Source organism: Lepus europaeus, chromosome X (assembly GCF_033115175.1).
Source record: "Lepus europaeus isolate LE1 chromosome X, mLepTim1.pri, whole genome shotgun sequence".
Taxonomy (NCBI): Eukaryota; Metazoa; Chordata; class Mammalia; order Lagomorpha; family Leporidae; genus Lepus; species Lepus europaeus.
This window is the reverse complement of record NC_084850.1, coordinates 126,887,977-126,904,711: the sequence shown is the minus strand read 5'-3', so window position 1 is coordinate 126,904,711 and position 16,735 is coordinate 126,887,977. Positions and strand designations below refer to the sequence as shown.

The 16,735-nt window shown below is 46.4% G+C and overlaps 1 protein-coding gene across 1 annotated transcript in view; it reads left to right on the top strand.

Moving 5' to 3' along the window:
• The window catches only part of SMS (spermine synthase), a 49,798-nt gene that overhangs the window by 12,362 nt on the left and 20,701 nt on the right, over nucleotides 1–16,735 (top strand). Inside the window, exons 2-4 of the mRNA XM_062183796.1 lie at nucleotides 9,783–9,903; nucleotides 12,049–12,142; nucleotides 13,026–13,090. Of these exons, the coding sequence (XP_062039780.1) occupies nucleotides 9,783–9,903; nucleotides 12,049–12,142; nucleotides 13,026–13,090 (280 nt within the window). The remainder of the gene's footprint in view (nucleotides 1–9,782; nucleotides 9,904–12,048; nucleotides 12,143–13,025; nucleotides 13,091–16,735) is intronic.

The window sequence follows — 16,735 nt, the reverse complement described above, 5'->3', positions numbered from 1 at the left end:
CAGGAGCTTCTTTTAGGTCTCCCAAGTGGGTGCAGTGGGCCGTCTTCTACTGCTTTCCCAGGCCATAGCAGAGAGCTGGATCAGAAGTGGAGCACCTGGGACTGGAACCTGTGCCCATATGGGATGCCAGTGTCGCAGACAGAGGCTTTATCTCCTACACCACAGCACCAGACCCCCCCCCCCCCCAAACCTTTTGAAATATTCTTGAAACCTCACCGCCCTCCCACCTCTGTGCAGGTCTGCCTGCTTTTCTTGGTGCTTGCTTTGGTTCCCTTGGCCGAGTTAGCTCTTTTCTTTTTCTGCTAATGTGTTCATTAACCTGCTGAGGCCCATGGTGCAGTGTTGGACACCTTATGTTGCTCCCCTGATTCTTTCCAGAGAAGTCAAGTGGCTTGGTCGGTCACTGTCTCCAGCACAAACAACAGTATTGCCTTCCTTCCAAATGCAGGGCATAATCTCCCTTTTTGGCACCTTCTTTCCTTTTCCTTTTTTTCTTTTTAAATTATTTTATTATTTATTTGAAAGTCAGAGTTACACAGAAAGAGGAGAGGCAGAGAGAGAGAGAAAGAGAGAGATCTTCATCTGCTGGTCCACTCCCCACCTGGCCGCAATGGCTGGAGCTGCACCGATCTGAAGCCAGGAGCCAGGAGCTTCTTCCAGGTGCCCCATGTGGGTGCAGGGGCCCAAGGACTTGGGCCGTCTTCTACTGCTTTCCCCAGGCTACAGCAGAGAGCTGGGTCAGAAGCAAAGCAGCTGGGACTCGAACCGGCACGCCCATATAGGATGCTGGCACTGCAGGCTGCGGCTTCACCCGCTACGCCACAGCGCCGGCCCTTCCGCCTTATTTTCTAAATTTTGACTCACATGGGGGTGAAATCAGAGGGTGAGGACAGCCTGGTTTGGGTCACTCGGCAACCCCAGCCTTGTGCTGCTCTCTGTGGTACAAGATGGTGAATCAGGAACTGGGATTTGTCTGTCTCTTTTGAAGACTCTCCTAGTCTTGCGGGGGACAGAGGCATGCTAAGAATGAGTGGGTGCAATGTTGGATTAGAGTTTTGATTTCCAGACCAAAAGAGGGATTAGGATTGTAGGATTGTGTGTCACGCATATTTTTCTTAGTCCTACTTTAATCTGCAAGGAGAGTGTCTCATGGATGACATAGGTGGGTGTTACTTTGGAGTGGCCAGTTCCTGCCCTCTTAGGGAAAGGTGACATGAGGTGGTCCTGCATGTCCGTGAGGGAGTGCCTCTTTAACAAGTAGCAGTGCAGTCACTTTATGCTGTAACTTCACATTGTGCTGTAACTTAGTGTTGTGTGTGTTGTAAGAAATAGTCATTGTGGGCAGTGTTCTCTAAACATTCCCATCTGGCTTTCCTTAATGCGTGTTTGCGTGGAAAGAGCTTGGGTGTTAACTTCTGTGTTGGTGTTGCATGGCCACTAATCTGGGGCTTGTTTTTCTCTCTCTGTAGTTACTTTTTCCTGGTTGCTTTGCTTTTTTATGAACAGCAGAAACCGTGCTCTAAAATAAGCCCTCCACATGGTGTACACCTTTGTCCCCTTCTGCATTTTCCAGCTATTGAAGTGAGACCCGAGGCTGTGGCTGTGTGTATGTGGGGTAGCAGGGCCCTGCTGCCTTCTGCTGCGGCCATCTCCCAGGTCTGGGCCAGCAGCCACCCTGACACTGGGGAGGCTGGGTTGGTTGGGGCAGAGCCGGCCACCCCTTCCAGCCCCTTTGTCTGGTGCATGTTGTAGCTGAGGCTCTGCCTCGGCTGAGGCTTGTGGTGGTCGGAGGAGGTGAGAAACTAAGGTCTGGGGTTTTGTCTCTGTTGCCTGTGTTACCCCAGAGTTTGAGGGACTCTCAAGGCTCAGATTGTTTGGAGGTGTTTAGGACAGCTTTGCTGATGTGAGTCCCATGACTTAACTTCTGTTGTTTAGTGTGGGGAATCCAGTGGTTTTCAGTATACTCACAGAGTTTTATGACCATCACCACAATTAATTTTAGAACATTTTTGTCACCTCAAAAAGAAACCCCGTTCCTCCTGCCCCGCCTCCCACCTCCCACCTCCCGTCAGTGCCCTCTGTCTCTGGATTTACCTTTTCTGGCCGTTTCATATCAATGGAATGATTCTGTGACCGCTCCTTTCACTTAGCATCGGCTTCTCAAGAGCGCTCCACCCTCCGTGTTGTGTGTGGCCTGTGTCAGTGCTTCGGGCCTTTTATGGCCTGTGGTCCGGATATGCCACATTTTGCTTAGCCATTTATAACTTGATAGGCATTTGTGTTGTTTCTCCTTTTTGGCTGCTATGAGTCACGCTGCTCTGAACGTTCCTGTTGGTGGGCTTGGGTTTTGTGTGATGAGATTAATCATCTTGCAGCTGTTGTGAAAGACTGGACTCGGGAATGTGAGACCAAGCTGTGGAAGCGAGGCATGCCCAGAGAGCACCTGCTGCACCTCCGCTTTAATCCCTGGGAATTCTTTAGGCTTCTGGGTGTCTGAGAATTCTCCTCCTGGATGGCAGACTGCTTTTGAAGGCTAATCAGTTAACTTGTAATAGAACTACAGTTTTCTGACTGAGAAATACAAAAGGTTTTTCTTTGTATCAGTTGATTTTGCTAACCTGGACTGCTGCTGGGCAGAGAAGGTGCTCTTGATCTGTCAGGCAATGCCGAGCCACCCCCTTGGGTGAGAGCAGCCCACTAGAGATGTTGTGCTCTTGTGTTGCTCTTTACAGAGGAGTCAGGCCAGTGGTGTGGGCGGCTCCCGGACACATGTTTGTTTTTACACTTGAGATATAATTTACGCAGAATAAACTCGAGTTCTGAGCAAAGGCTGCAGTGAGCCTCAGCGTCCGCATCCAGATGAGCACACCTGCTTGCAGTTTGAAAGCAGCTCTCAGGGCTTCAGACAGGATTGTGCTCCCATTTCTGTTTCTTCCTCTTTTGGTTGAGGATTCTGTTGAGGGAGCACAATGCTGGTTTTTGTGCAAAGGGAAACTCCTCAACCTAACCTGGAGTCTTGGGTTCTTCTGACTCTGGGGTTTGGGAGAAGGATGCCCATGGCTGCTTTCCCTCGCAAGGAGCTGCAAATAGGCTCCAAAGACAACCAGCCCCGGGCCATCTTTGGAAAGGAGTGCGGATGCCTGAAAGGAGGCAGCGGCAGGCAGTGGGGATAGAACTGACTCTGGTGGGCCTTGGGACCCTGGGTGGAAAGTGATAAGCATGGCAGGAAAGACAGGGCAGATGTAAGCGAGAATAAAGTGCGAGTGAGGGCGTGGGGCTATGGAACTATCGGGATCTGTGGGTGCAGGAAGTGGGCTAGAACAGGTTTGCCATTATGTGATGTGGAGGAATGAATGATTGACTGCTTCTTGGGGCTTTAAATAGCTTCAGCACATATGGAAGAGGAGACAGAGCAATAGCGGGTGGGGTCTAGATGGGGAGGTATGGAATTTCCAGCTTTAATTTAAAAATATGGTTGGCGAGAGAAGCCCCATGCTGCTTGAATGTGAGAAAGCCAAAATGAAGGTGAATGTGCAGCTTCTCCCCCTCATTTTCAAAGGGTAATCTTCACCCATTGGCTGATGGCAGTGTAGGCCAGGCCCCGTGGCGCTCTCTGCACAAGGCCTGGCATCTGAGCACAAGGCATGCAACATCACATAGCCTTTGGAAAGCCTGCACACCCCCCAGGATGTCACTGCCAGAGCCTTCTTAGCTGAAGTTTTTGAGGTTGAAAAAACTTAAAGCTGCAAGCCTAGATCACATGTAGAGAGGGGCAGGGTTTCTTCCTGGATGGTGAGAATTGCATTATTTGTTTTGGGCAGCTGCTAATGGAATTCAGCTTATTAAGGAGTATTTTTGGCCCTTAAGCTGAAGAAGGGCCGGGAATATAACCAAAGCATATTTTCCTGTCTTTTTGCCAGGTTGCGTGGAGTTGTCATACGTTGTTATTCAGCACAACTTTCTGAACTAGGAAAGACGGGTACAGATAATCTACTTAATTTTCACACACAGGGCTGTCCGACGCCAAATGGATCAGTGATTAAATAGCAGGACCTTGAGGGATGGAAGGAACTAACATTGGTTTCACTTTGTGGTTGAGGAATTTAGGTCTGAGAAGTATCTTGGCCAGCTGGTTGGGGGGAGGTGGAGAGGCTCTGGTGGGGGATTTATGGGAAAAGCTTGAAGAGGGGGACCTTTTAGGGGGAACTTAAGTGGGCAATGGTATACCGATCTGTGGGAAGTCACCAGCCTGACTGATTTCCAATTTAGGATTCGAATGGTGCCAAGGATGGTTGCACTGGAGCCAGGATTCAGCCGGATGTGCAGGTTGGGGCCTCGGCCATCTGCAGCTGACGTTCAGGGTCAGAGGAATGAAGTTCTTTAAGGGAGACCTATTCATGGATCCGTGGAGGAACATGAGGCAGGGAGATGAAACGTGGGCTTGATTCTTTTTTTCTCCTTCCTGTCATCTTTTGGTTGTGGGGTATTGAATTTGGACCGCATGATGTGTTCCAAGTTTTTGTTGAATGAACTAAGCAGACAGGGGTCTAGAAATGGGGCCAGTTCGTTCTTCGGTAGACAAAGGAGAAGTGTTGCTCTGGAAGGGGCCAGTGTGTTGCAGAGCACTTTGGAAGGCTATGAGTGAAATACTAGCTACAATATGTGTCACAACATCCTTCTTGTCTGACCTCAGTGGAAATGGGTTTTCTAAGAACTTCTGCCAAATAGCATTTTGTTGGGCTAGTTTGGATTATGGTTATCTACTTTAAAGAAGTGTGGTTATAGCTCTTTTAGTATTTAGATCTGCTTTTAAATTTTCTTCTGATTTGTAGACACTTAGGATGTTGTTATCTTGTTCCCAGATCCGGGTGTCTTCTGCTCCCAAGCTCATTTCAGCCACACATAGCACACATAACAGTTCTCAGACTATATTGCCCCCATTTCTGTATTTGGAGCAATAGAGATGTGAAGTCTTGACTAGCTTTACTGACACTGAGTAGTTTTGACTGGAGTTGCCTGAATCGGATGAGAACAGTGCTTACACTATATAGAGCAACTGTGATTCGTTTCATCATGTTACGTGCTCAATACTGGACAGGCTTGCAGGTTAAAATTTGAAATCATTGCGAAGCATTTTCTGGGGAATGTCATGGGCTAGCTGTAGTTTCAGATAGTGAAGAGTTCGGACTTTGATCAGACTTGTTTTGTTGAACCGCTGTGACTTTGTGATGACTTGGGTGTAATTAGTATGGAGATTATATTATAGGGGATTTCTTTCTCTTTCTTGTTGGGAAGTTTAGACGAGCCCTTCTCAACCGAGGCTGCACATCGGAATTTCCCAGGGAGCTTTTAAAAATACTGATGCCTGAGTCCCACCCCCAGGTTTTCATTTAATTGCTCTAGCATGTGGCATCAAAGTTTTTGAACTCCCCAGTTGATTATGATATATAGCTAGGATTGAAAACCACTGATCTGTATGTTCTAGAAACCCTGCATAGAGAAGGTGCTAAGGATGATGAATTCAGCCAAATGAAATAATTTTTCATTTACCTACAAACCATTTATTAAGCACCTGCAATGAAGATGACTAAGCAAGTCACTTCTCCAAGCCTGGTGGAGCTCATAGCATTGGCTTCCAGTTTTCTCTTTCAAGCCCTGGTTTCAGAAAAGACTAAAGCTCCCATTTCCAGAGTCCTCCACAAGGGCTGGGAGCAGCATGGGTGATCGGGGAGAGACCCCAGATTAGGAAGAAAGTGAATACCAAGTGAGATAGACAGTGGGCAAAATGGTGGTCCTGTCACTCCTGCAGATAGCCTCTTAGCAGGGCTGACATTCCCACATGGCCAACGGGACCACACGGCCCTGCTCACCAACTGGGCATGTAGGGGAATGAACAGTTGGTGCTAGAAAGAACTATGTTCAGACTTGGCCCCGTTTTTACTGACCTGGGGGGTAAGCCCATAGTGCAGAAACAAGAAGGAACACTTCAAATTGGATTTCTTTCATATCCGTTTTTGTCTTCCTTTTAAAACCTAGCTGGAGGGCTTCCTTTAGCCTCCATGGTTCCTTTCTGCTAATTGTGCTAGTGAGGAAAGGGGGGCGGCTGCCATGCTGGGCTTGGCTGGCAGTCAAGGCCTTTGCGAGCATCAAAGACCCCCCCTTTCCTTGGCCCAAGGGACCGAGTTTGGTCCAGCTCAGCCCCCAGGTCCTCGTTCACCGCACAGCCTGGTGGGACACCTGCAGAGCGGCCCTGCCTGGGTTGTCCCCTTCACCAGCATGGGGGATTTGTGATCTGTTTTGTTATGTGCCAACACAACCCAGTCTTGAGGCAATTTACCAGGAGTGATGATTTGTTTTATACACTTTGAAAACAGAAAACATCTGGTCTAGCCAAGACGGGATTGCATAATTGCACAGTGGCTTTCTTTCCCAGGCAGGCTGAGCTCTGCGGGCTAGGCACACTTTCACCTACTGCCCCCACCGAGGTTCTGGCACTTGCTCAGTGGGCTGACCTCCAGACAAATACAAATCGAACAGCTTAGTTCATTTTGTCAAGTTTGAAATCAGAAGATTTTTTTTATTTTTTAAGCTGGGTGGCATTCATTCTGAAACACTACAGTTCTAGGATATAATTCAGACCTTCTTTTTTAATTTCCGGAAACCAATTTCGGAACAGCAAAGCAAGCTAGATTATTTTCTGCCAAATGAACTTCTCAAAGGTACATTTTTGTTAGAAATACATGAGAGTTTAATGATTCATTGGGGTGCTGCTGCTGTGTTGCAGTGGGCATGCAATGTGGATTCTGCTCCTATAGTCTCAATGGGCTGTTTCCTGGAAGTGGCCTCAGTTCATTCTTTATTTCTTATTTTTTCAATTTATTTGACAGGTAGAGTTATAGACAGTGAGAGAGAGAGACAGAGAGAAAGGTCTTCCTTCCGTTGGTTCACCTCCCAAATGGCTGCTACAGCCGAAACTGCGCTGATCAGGAGCCAGGTGCTTCTCCTGGTCTCCCATGCGGGTGCAGGGCCCAAGCACTTGGGCCATCCTCCACTGCACTCCTGGGCCACAGCAGAGAGCTGGCCTGGAAGAGGAGCAACCGGGATTAGAACCCGGTGCCCATATGGGAGGCCAGCGCTGCAGGCGGAGGATTACCCAAGTGAGCCACGGTGCCAGCCCCCAGTTCATTCATTTTGATGATGGGTAGGGCTATGCTCTCTGGGCTCTCTGGCTGTACTCAGGTCCCATTTCCTACCCCCCCCCCCCCCACCACCGCATGGGTTCAGCTGCCTGCAGAGGAAAAAAACCCCTTCCTTGGGGGTGGACACTTGATGGATTTTTACTTACTTTTATTTTAGGCTCTGCCATCTAAATATTATCCGGGTTTTGATTCTGTCCTGACTGCTCTGTGTTTGCTAATCTGGAAGCTAACAAAAATTAGGATTCCACTGCCTTTTTTACCACTCTGTTTTCTGTTGTGTTGAAAATAGAGTTGTGTGGGTAGTTTGCTAGGACTGCTGTTAAAAATCCTACAATCTGGGAGGCCCAAAAAAACAGAGATGGGCCAGCGTTGTGGCGTGGTGGATTAAGCCACTGCCTAAAATGCCAGCATCCCATATGAGTGCTGGTTCGAGTCCCTGCTGCTCCACTTCTGATCCAGCTCTCTGCTAATGGCCTGGGAAAGCAACAGAAGGTGGCCCACGTGCTTGGGCCCCTGCACCCATGTGGGAGGCCCGGATGAAGCTTCTGGCTCCTGATTTTGACCTGGCCCAGCCCAGGTCATTGTGGCCATTTGGGGAGTGAGCCAGAATGGAAGGTGTCTGTCTCTCTAACTCTGACTTTCAAATAAATAAACTTTTTTTTAAATAATAGAGATGTATTTTTTCCAGTTTTACAAGTCAGAAGTTTGAGATTTGGGTGTGGCAGGCCCATGCTTCCCCTGAGGGCTCTTCCTGGACAATCTTTCCTGCCTTTCCTAGCTTCTTGTGGCTCCTGGTTTGCCTTGGCTTGTGTGCTGTGCCCAGTGCCCACTTCTTGTGGCTTTTATTCTTAATGTGCACTAGAAAGGTCTTAGTAACACAATTCCAAGGGTAACTGGAAGTAGAGTATTTATTAATTCAAAGGGCAGAAAGATCAGGGATGGGGAGGCAGGGGGCATAGGACAGAGAGATAGTGATAGCTTCCATCTGTGGATTTAGTCCCCAAATAGCCATGACAGCCAATTCTGCACCAGGCTGAAGCCAGGAGCCAGGAGCTCCATCCTGGTCTCCCACATGGGAAGCAGGGACCCAAGCACTTGGGCTATCTTCTGCTGGCTTCTCAGGCTCATTAGCAGAGAGCTGGATCAGAATTGGGGTTGCTGGGACTTGAACCAGCACCAGGAATGAGATACCATTGTTGGAGGCAGCGGCTTAATCTGCTGTGCCATAGCACCAGCCCCTGGAGGTTGACTCTTCATGCATAGTGAACAAAATCAATCACATCCAGGTCCAATTTCAGCCCTACTTAGTTAAGGCAGAAATTTTAATGTATTTTTCTTGAGAAATCACACTAGAGTCAGCTGTGATCCTTTCTCTCTCTCTCTCTCTCTCTCTCTCTCTCTCTGTGTGTGTGTGTGTGTGTGTGTTGCCTCTGTTCAGGTCATAGAAGTGCTTTGTTTTGATACTTTGTGATTTTTCCCTCATGAGGAGCAGACCTGCAGAATAATTCCAATCTTCTTCTCACACGTTGGCTCTTCGTTATGCTGTTTTGCACATGGAGCTATGGAAGAACAAACTGCATTTTGCCTTTGTTCCCCCTAAGTATTGTAATGTTCAATATTCTTGAGGAAACTGGCTTCAAATGAGCCTGCAGAAGCTAGTGCATTTTAACTGGCGATGCTGGGCTCCCTTTGGGGGTTGAGGTGGGAATAGGCTTCTGGATTGGGAGCGGGTGTCCCCTCAGCACAGCAGAATGGTCCATGGGATTGTTCAGTACTACCATTTAGAACTCTATTTCTGAGCATTAACATTTGATTTCTTTTTTTCTGATTTCAGAAGCAACACTTCCACTTTGTAAAATATCTGAAAAATGAAAAATTTTGAGTCTTTTTTTAAAAGATTTTATTTTATTTATTTGACAGGTAGAGTTGTAGACAGTGAGAGAGAAACAGAGAAAAAGGTCTTCCTTCCATTGGTTCACTCCCCAAATGGCCGCTACGGCCAGTGCTGTGCTGATCCGAAGCCAGGAGCCTCTTTCTGCTCTCCCATGCAGGTGCAGGGGCCTAAGCACCTGGGCCATCCTCTACTGCTATCCCAGGCCACAGCAGAGCTGGACTGGAAAAGGAGCAACCGGGAACAGAACCGGCGCCCATATGGGACGCCGACGCCGCGGGTGGAGGATTAACCTAGTGTGCCGCGGCACCAGCCCCTGGGATCATTTGTAGTACCTGTTAACAGTGAATAAGCATCCCCTTTCTAGTAATGTAAATCTTCATTCATTTAACCTAAACTGAAATACTCTTGTTGTATTTACATGTCTTTGGTTTTTGGTTATGCTATCTCTAGATAGGCTGAATGTCTCTCTGTATCCTGGGTATAGCTATTTATGGTCAGTTTTGTGTCCTTTCATGTACCCAGGTGATCTGTGTAGCCTTTCTTTGCAGTGTGGAGATTGTGTGTAACTCTTGACACAGGGCCTAAGTGACACTGGTAACTGTTCAGATTTTCTTCGAAGATTCAGTCGTCAAACGGCCTTCCTGAATGGGCCTTCCTGAGCACCTTGCCTTCTCTATCTTGTCTTGCAGCTAATGGCGAGACCATTCTGAAAGGCCTCCAGTCAATTTTCCAGGAGCAAGGGATGGCAGAGTCGGTGCACACCTGGCAAGACCATGGGTATTTAGCCACCTACACAAACAAAAATGGCAGGTGAGACGGCCTCAAGGGCTCTTCTTCGAAAGTGGGCTCTGAAGGAAGACAGAGAGGGGGAAGAAGGGTGAGGTGGTGGTGGTGTCCAGGTATTCTTTTTTCTTCCTTTGACGTCTTTTAGGATGGAAGCCAGAATTCAGTGCTTCTCAACCCTAGCTGTACCTCAGAATGTCCTAGGAAAGCTATTAGGAAGTACCCGCCCCTGGGCATTTCTCCCAGAGATCGAGGCCACCGGTTTGGACATCTGTTTGTCCAAAGGCCCCGGTGATTCTGCTGTGTGGCCTGGCAGCATCAGCAGTGTGAAATGGCGGCAGTGATCCGGAGTTGGGTGAAACACACATTCCCCACCTACCACCCACCCAGTGTGCACTGCAGTAGGTCTGTGGCAGGGCCTCAGGCACGTTTCCAGTGAGTTCCAAGCTAAAGCAATGCTGCTGGCCACCTGACCACGGTTATGAGTGCTTGTCAGTTAATATAGACCACAATAAAATGCACGGTGATAAAGTCTGCAAGGAGCTTGGCAGGAAGCCGAGATGATCCAAGGACTCAAGTCTTTTGGGTTACAGACTATATATATAGACTTTCTGTAGTCAACATGTACTTAGACTGAATTTGTTCACAGAGGAGGAAAGAAATTCTAAATCAAGAAATGACAGATAAGAGAAATTCCTTTCTTTGAATTCTTTGTATTTTCTTAACTATAAGTATGTGTTGTATATGTAGACAGACTTAATGTGCACAGTCATTGAGATTGTCAAATTTGCACTGTTAATTAATTAATTAAATAATTTTTAGACTTTTATTTTTATTTATTTGAAAGTCAGAGTTCCACAGAGAGAGAAGGAGAGGCAGGGAGAGGGAGAGGTCTTCCATCCGCTGGTTCACTCTCCATTTGGCCTCAACAGCTGGAGCTGTGCTGACCGAAAGCCAGGAGCCAGGAGCTGCTTCTGGGTCTCCCATGTGGGTGCAAGGGGTCCAACTTGGGCCATCTTCCACTGCTTTCCCAGGCCATAGCAGAGAGCTGGATTGGAAGAGGGGCAGCTGGGGCTAGAACTGGTGCCCATGCGGGATGCTGGCACCTCAGGTGGAAGATCAACCCACGGCACTGCCCCCCCCCCCCCCCCCAGTAATTTTTTGTCTTTATTTCTGGCCCCATTACTGACTTTCCCTCTGTTCATGCTAGAACCAGTCTAGCGCTTCAGGGGTGGCATTTTCTATCCTTCCTTCAACCCTGCCCCTCCTTTTAGCTGCTGGTATGGATGGAAAGGAAAGAGCGGCTGCTCATTCAGGTGTACAGGAGTTTGTGGTGTCTGGGCCTGAACCTGATTTTGGAGCCATTTAAGGGCACTGCCTGTCTCCCTCTGTGAACAGAATTCCTCTTCTAATTTAGTATTTTTCAAATGTTTCTTTAGGCACAATTTTGTGATAAGAAGTAATTTCATATCATAATCCTGAAAATACACATCTGTGTATATGCAGTATACATAAACACATACAGTGGAAACAAGCTTCGTAAAGCACTTCTTAGTGCATGTAACACACTGAAATATTCATTTTATTCTAAAAAATGGGCTGCTTATCTACTAATTGAGGTTAAAAAGTGTTTTTTAGAGGCACATATGGTCTGTCACTTACTATTTAACGTATTATTAAATGTAAACCAGTCTTAGTCTGCACATGTTCCCGAAACAAACCATAGGGCTGGAGTTGACCCACCCCTACTGAATTAATTTCCCGCCTGCCGGCAGCAAAGCTCAACTCTTCTTTGAACTCTGGAGGGTAATTGGGAGAAGCCAGGCTGCCCTTCGCTACCCTCCTTTCCTCTTAGGTCAGTGCTTAACCAGACTTAGAAGAATCACCTGGAGAACCTTTTAATCAAATTCACAGAACCGCTCCTAAGTCACTTCCTGGGTGCAAGGCCCAGTTTTGAAGCTGTAGTATTTTGTGACACCCTCTAAATCTCCCATTAAATGATCGATAGCTTCTGCCCTCCACAAGCAGCCCTAATAAGAATGCCAAAGAGTTAGCTATGTGACGTAGGACTAGAGCTGTAGTCTTTTCTCTTAATTGGGGTACTATCTTTTTTTTTTCTTTTTGAGTGCTGTGATACAATTCCTAACTTTAGAATTATACTTTACTTTGCAGCTTCGCCAATTTGAGAATTTATCCACACGGATTGGTGTTGCTGGACCTTCAGAGTTACGACAGTGATACCCAGGGCAAAGAAGAGATCGACAGTGTCAGTTTCTCATTACTTACTTACTCATGTGTTTAAGGAACATAAAATCTGCTTGGCTTAATGATAAATTTGTTTTCTCTTAATTGCTGACTTTACAGTTAATTGTAAACTCTCCTCCTTCCAGATCTGTGCTTTTAGAGAAGAGATAGTTGTTTTTAGGAACATGGATGTCAGCCTTCCTGTTTTTCCCCCTGTGTTTACAATACTTAGTCTTTTTTTGTCTGCTTAAAAGGCAGAGCATGAGAGAGACAGAGACAGATACACACGCACAAGCACACACACACACACACACAGAGAGAGAGGTGTACATCCTCTGGTTCATTCCCCAAATGCCTGGCAATAGTTCGGGCTGGGCCAGGCTGAAGCCAGGAGCCCGGAACTTCATCCAGGTCTCCCACCGGGGTGGTGGGTGTCCAAGCACTTGGGACATCACTGGTACCTTCCCAGGTGCATCAGCAGGAAGCTGGATAGGAAGCAGAGCAGCTGGGCCAACCAGCACTCTGGTTTGGGATGCGGGCATCCCAAGCAGCATCTCAGTCTGCTGTGTCACAGCACTCACCTTTCAGCTTTCCTTTTTAACTGCCTGAGTCATGATTTTGCTTTTCCCTAGAGGCAATAGAGAAGCTCTGATTACTATTTTATACTGGCAGTATCAGGTAGCCTTCCTCCCATTTTTTGGTTGCTAACTCATGCTAAAGTTGGATCAGCACCATGTGTGATAGTTGGCAGGACAGTGTAGACTTGAACAAGGTCTAGAAGCTCATGTCGCGATGGAGGGGGACAGGTGTCTATGTCAGTATCACACAGCTATCAGCATGACCCATCTTCTGGACCGTCATTTAGCTGTTCTATAAGCCCACTGATTTCTTTTCTTTAACCGTAGCTTTTGAACAAAGTAGAAGAAAGAATGAAAGAATTGAGTCAGGACAGTACTGGGCGGGTGAAGCGGTAAGTCCACTCTTGAATGTCCTTTTATATTTGTTTAATTGGTAAAGTAATCAGAATGGCAGTATTGTCCTTGGTAGTATCTATTTAAGATGTGGAAAAGATATATCACCATTTGTTTCTGGCAAGAAGCTACACTGAGCTACTGGGCCCCTCCCACCGAAGCAAGACAGAGTGTATGGAACACACACAGAATTTCTGGGTAAAATGAAACAGCGGCTGTAAGGCTCTGCACAGTGATTCCAAGGAGCTGGAATTCTACAAAGCAGAGTTAGGGCTGCTGTCTCCCGACCTCCATCCCCTCCAGGAAAGAGAAAAGAACACTTGTTTCTGCTCAGAGTTCTGGGCCTCAGAGTGGAGTTGAGCAATTTTAAGATGTCTGATGTGGTGGAGTGATAAAAAAAAAATTTTGCTTCAAAGCTTTCAACTAAGAAAACTTCCCTTGAGTGGCCACCCACCTTGAGCTGCTGCTGGTAATGAGGGTAGCTCATTAACTAAACAATGCAGTCCCCCAGTTACTTGAGGCTCATGTCAGTAGCTAGAATCAGTGACTGCCTTGTGTGCCTGCACAGATAATAGGGCATTTCCATTAGAAAGTTCTATTGGACATCAGTGAAATGTTTGCCATTGGCTTTAGATTTTTAGAAGTAGCAGTCTCGCCATTTGTCACAAGGGATAGGGTCTGGTAGGTCCTGGGAATTCAGAAGTGCTTTGCATTCATAGCATGTCATCTCCGAGTTGGGTTTTTGCCCTGCCTCACTGGCTCCTCCTCTGGCCTCAAGACCTCAGGAAGTTAAACTCACAGATGGGAAGACAGTCTCTAGGAGGGTTGCTGCATCAGAGAAATAGAGAATACAGGATACAGGTTTCTCCAGTTGATGGCACCCTCCAGAAGAGGGGATCCTTACTGGCAAGAGCTAGGGTTTTTAAGTACTCGGTGACTCACCACGCTAAGTTTGATCAGCCCATAGGGAAGCTGCAGGGCAGATGTAGGATAACAAGGTAATTATTTAACCTCGGTAGGTAGAAAGGCAAGCAGGAAACTTGGTGAAAAGAACATAATGCAGTCCACAAGTTGCCCACTTTTTTTTGAAATCTTTCGGCGTACCCAGACTTTCTTAACTCCACTCACACTCAGTTTAGTAGTCCCTCAGCCATGTCTTTCTCCTTTCCTCATCCTTAAAAAGATGTGCACACCCACAGAACTTTCTGTACACTTCAGCTTTTCCCGCTTTGGCCCAGTGTTCCTTATCTCCATCCACTTGAATTTGTTGGAAAGTGGCCCAACTGTAAGAATGAAGGGGCCCACATCAAAATGCAGCCTGACTTATCAGGCCTGTAACTAGGTTATGCATTTCTGGGCTTCAGCCTTCATAGGAAATCTGGTTCTTTTTTTTTTCTTTTTGGTAGAAGTTCTCTAAATGAGAGTTAAGCTTTAGATGCTCTGTTCAAAATCTACAACTTGTGTTTTCTTGTCTCAGTTTTTACATATTTTCACAAAATAAGTGTGAAAAAATTAAGCAGTTGGTATTTCCTTGTTGTATTTCCCTAACAGAAAACTTAGAAACACTATCTGAAATTATTCTCCCTTGAATGAATTAAATTGGAATTTTTGATTAAGGAGCCATGGGATGTATTTGTATTGTATTTGCACATGAAGAGGAGGGAGAACACTACCCCACATGTTAGTTTAAAAAACGAATTGCTGAAGTTGACATAGTGTTTTTGAGGCCTGACATGTTACTCGTGTTCTCCCCCACTTGCTATAGTCTGGTTTTGACTTTGAGCAGTAGAAGTTGAAACTAGTTCTATAGGACTGCACAACGACCCCTAGTCACCCGTATGTGAGTATTTCATCCATGTAATGGCTTCCACGTCCTGTTAGAGATCCTTGTGGTTCTTTGCCAGTCTTTAGAAATCTTTATGTTGCAATGAAGAGCTCGTCACCTTAGCCAAGGTACTGTTGACTTAACTGAGAATAGGCGTTGTTTATTTGCAGAGTGTTTGTGCTTAGTTCATTAATTGGTGGTAGTTGGCTGTCTGTCAACCAGGGGTTGGGTTTCTTCCACTGAAAGAAGGTGACTTTGACCCTGCCACCCTCATCCCATACCATGGGCGGTTCACTTCGCTTCTCGCCATCCGCCAGGGCTGTCGTAAGCTTCCTTCAGGTCCTAGGGGTTGTCCTGATTGGGACTTCACATTTTTAAAGGAAAATCTCTGTTCTCCAACATTTTGCAAGCCGATGTTGTTCACATGGAAGATGAAGTGATTGGATCAGGAGTGGTTAGGGTTAAGTGAAAGTGTCTGAGAAGTTGCTTTGTCAATCCCAGTGCTCTTTATAGATGTTAGTATTTCCTCATAGAAAGCCTTGTATAACGAGACTAAGAGGCAATCAGAGGCAGTGTATCCCAGCATTTTCTGTGTCTATGGCTGTACGTCACGCTGTTTTACTGCTGAGAGCACACCACTAGCATGTGGTTCTCTTAGATGTGGAATGAGCCCTCATTTCCTTTGTTTGGGTTGGCTTTGCCAAACCGCGGTTCGGGGTTTGTTTTCTTGTCATTTAGTGTCCTCTGCTGGCAGTTTCTAGTATACTCATCCTATCAAAATTACTGAGCATTTAAACAAGTGGGATGAGGACATCCATCATTTTGTAGCCACCCCAGTAATCACTGATTCAGACAAGAATCTTTTTGCTGCAGAAGCCATTGGTAAAGGTTTCTTTTAGAGTCAGGACCTTCACCCAGTTTGAGGACTCCCCCATAGTCTGCTTACTAATTGCAAAGGGGGAGACCATACCTTTGCAAATGGAGAGATCCAGTGACTGCCACTTTAAAAAAAAAAAGATTTTATTTATTTGAGAGGTAGAGTTACAGAGAGAGGGAGAGATAGAAAGGTCTTCCATCCACTTGTTCACTCCTGAAATGGCCACAATGGCTTAAACCAGGAACCAGGAGCTTCTTCTGGGTCTCCCATGCGAGTGCAGGGGCCCAAGCACTCGCACCATCTTCCACTGCTTTCCCAGCCATAGCAGAGAGCTGAATCGGAAGTGGAGCAGCCGGGATTTGAACTGGTGCCCATATAGTATGCCAGTGCCACAGGCAGAGGCTTTACCTGCTACGCTACAGTGCCAGCCCAGTGTCTACCACTTGAACCAATGGATGCCACAAAAAGGTTAGATGCACATCTTATGTTCCTGATGTGATGTCTGGAGGACATGAAGCAGTGACCAGGTAAACCCCCCAGAACACCTAAGGTAGACTTTTCAGAAATACCGATGTCATGAAACACACCAGGGGAAAAAAAGAATGTTTAGGCTAAAAGAGAGCACAAAAGAAAAAAACAGCAAAATGCAGTGTATGAACCAATATTCAAAAGCAGAACAGCTATAGAGGATGTAGTTGGGATACTTTGGGATTCTTGAAGATGCCTTCTGAAGTAGAGAATGCCTGCATATGAACTTGAAGGAGTGTGATAATGGTTGTGTAGGAGGTCTTAGGAGAGAGATACCTGTAAGTATTTGCAGGAAAGTGAGATAACTGCAGTGGCCATTTTTTTCTTTCACATTTTCATTAAGAAAAATTTAAAATGTACCAGAAGGTGTTTTTTTTTTTTTAAAGCTTTTACTCATTTATTGAAAGAAAAAAT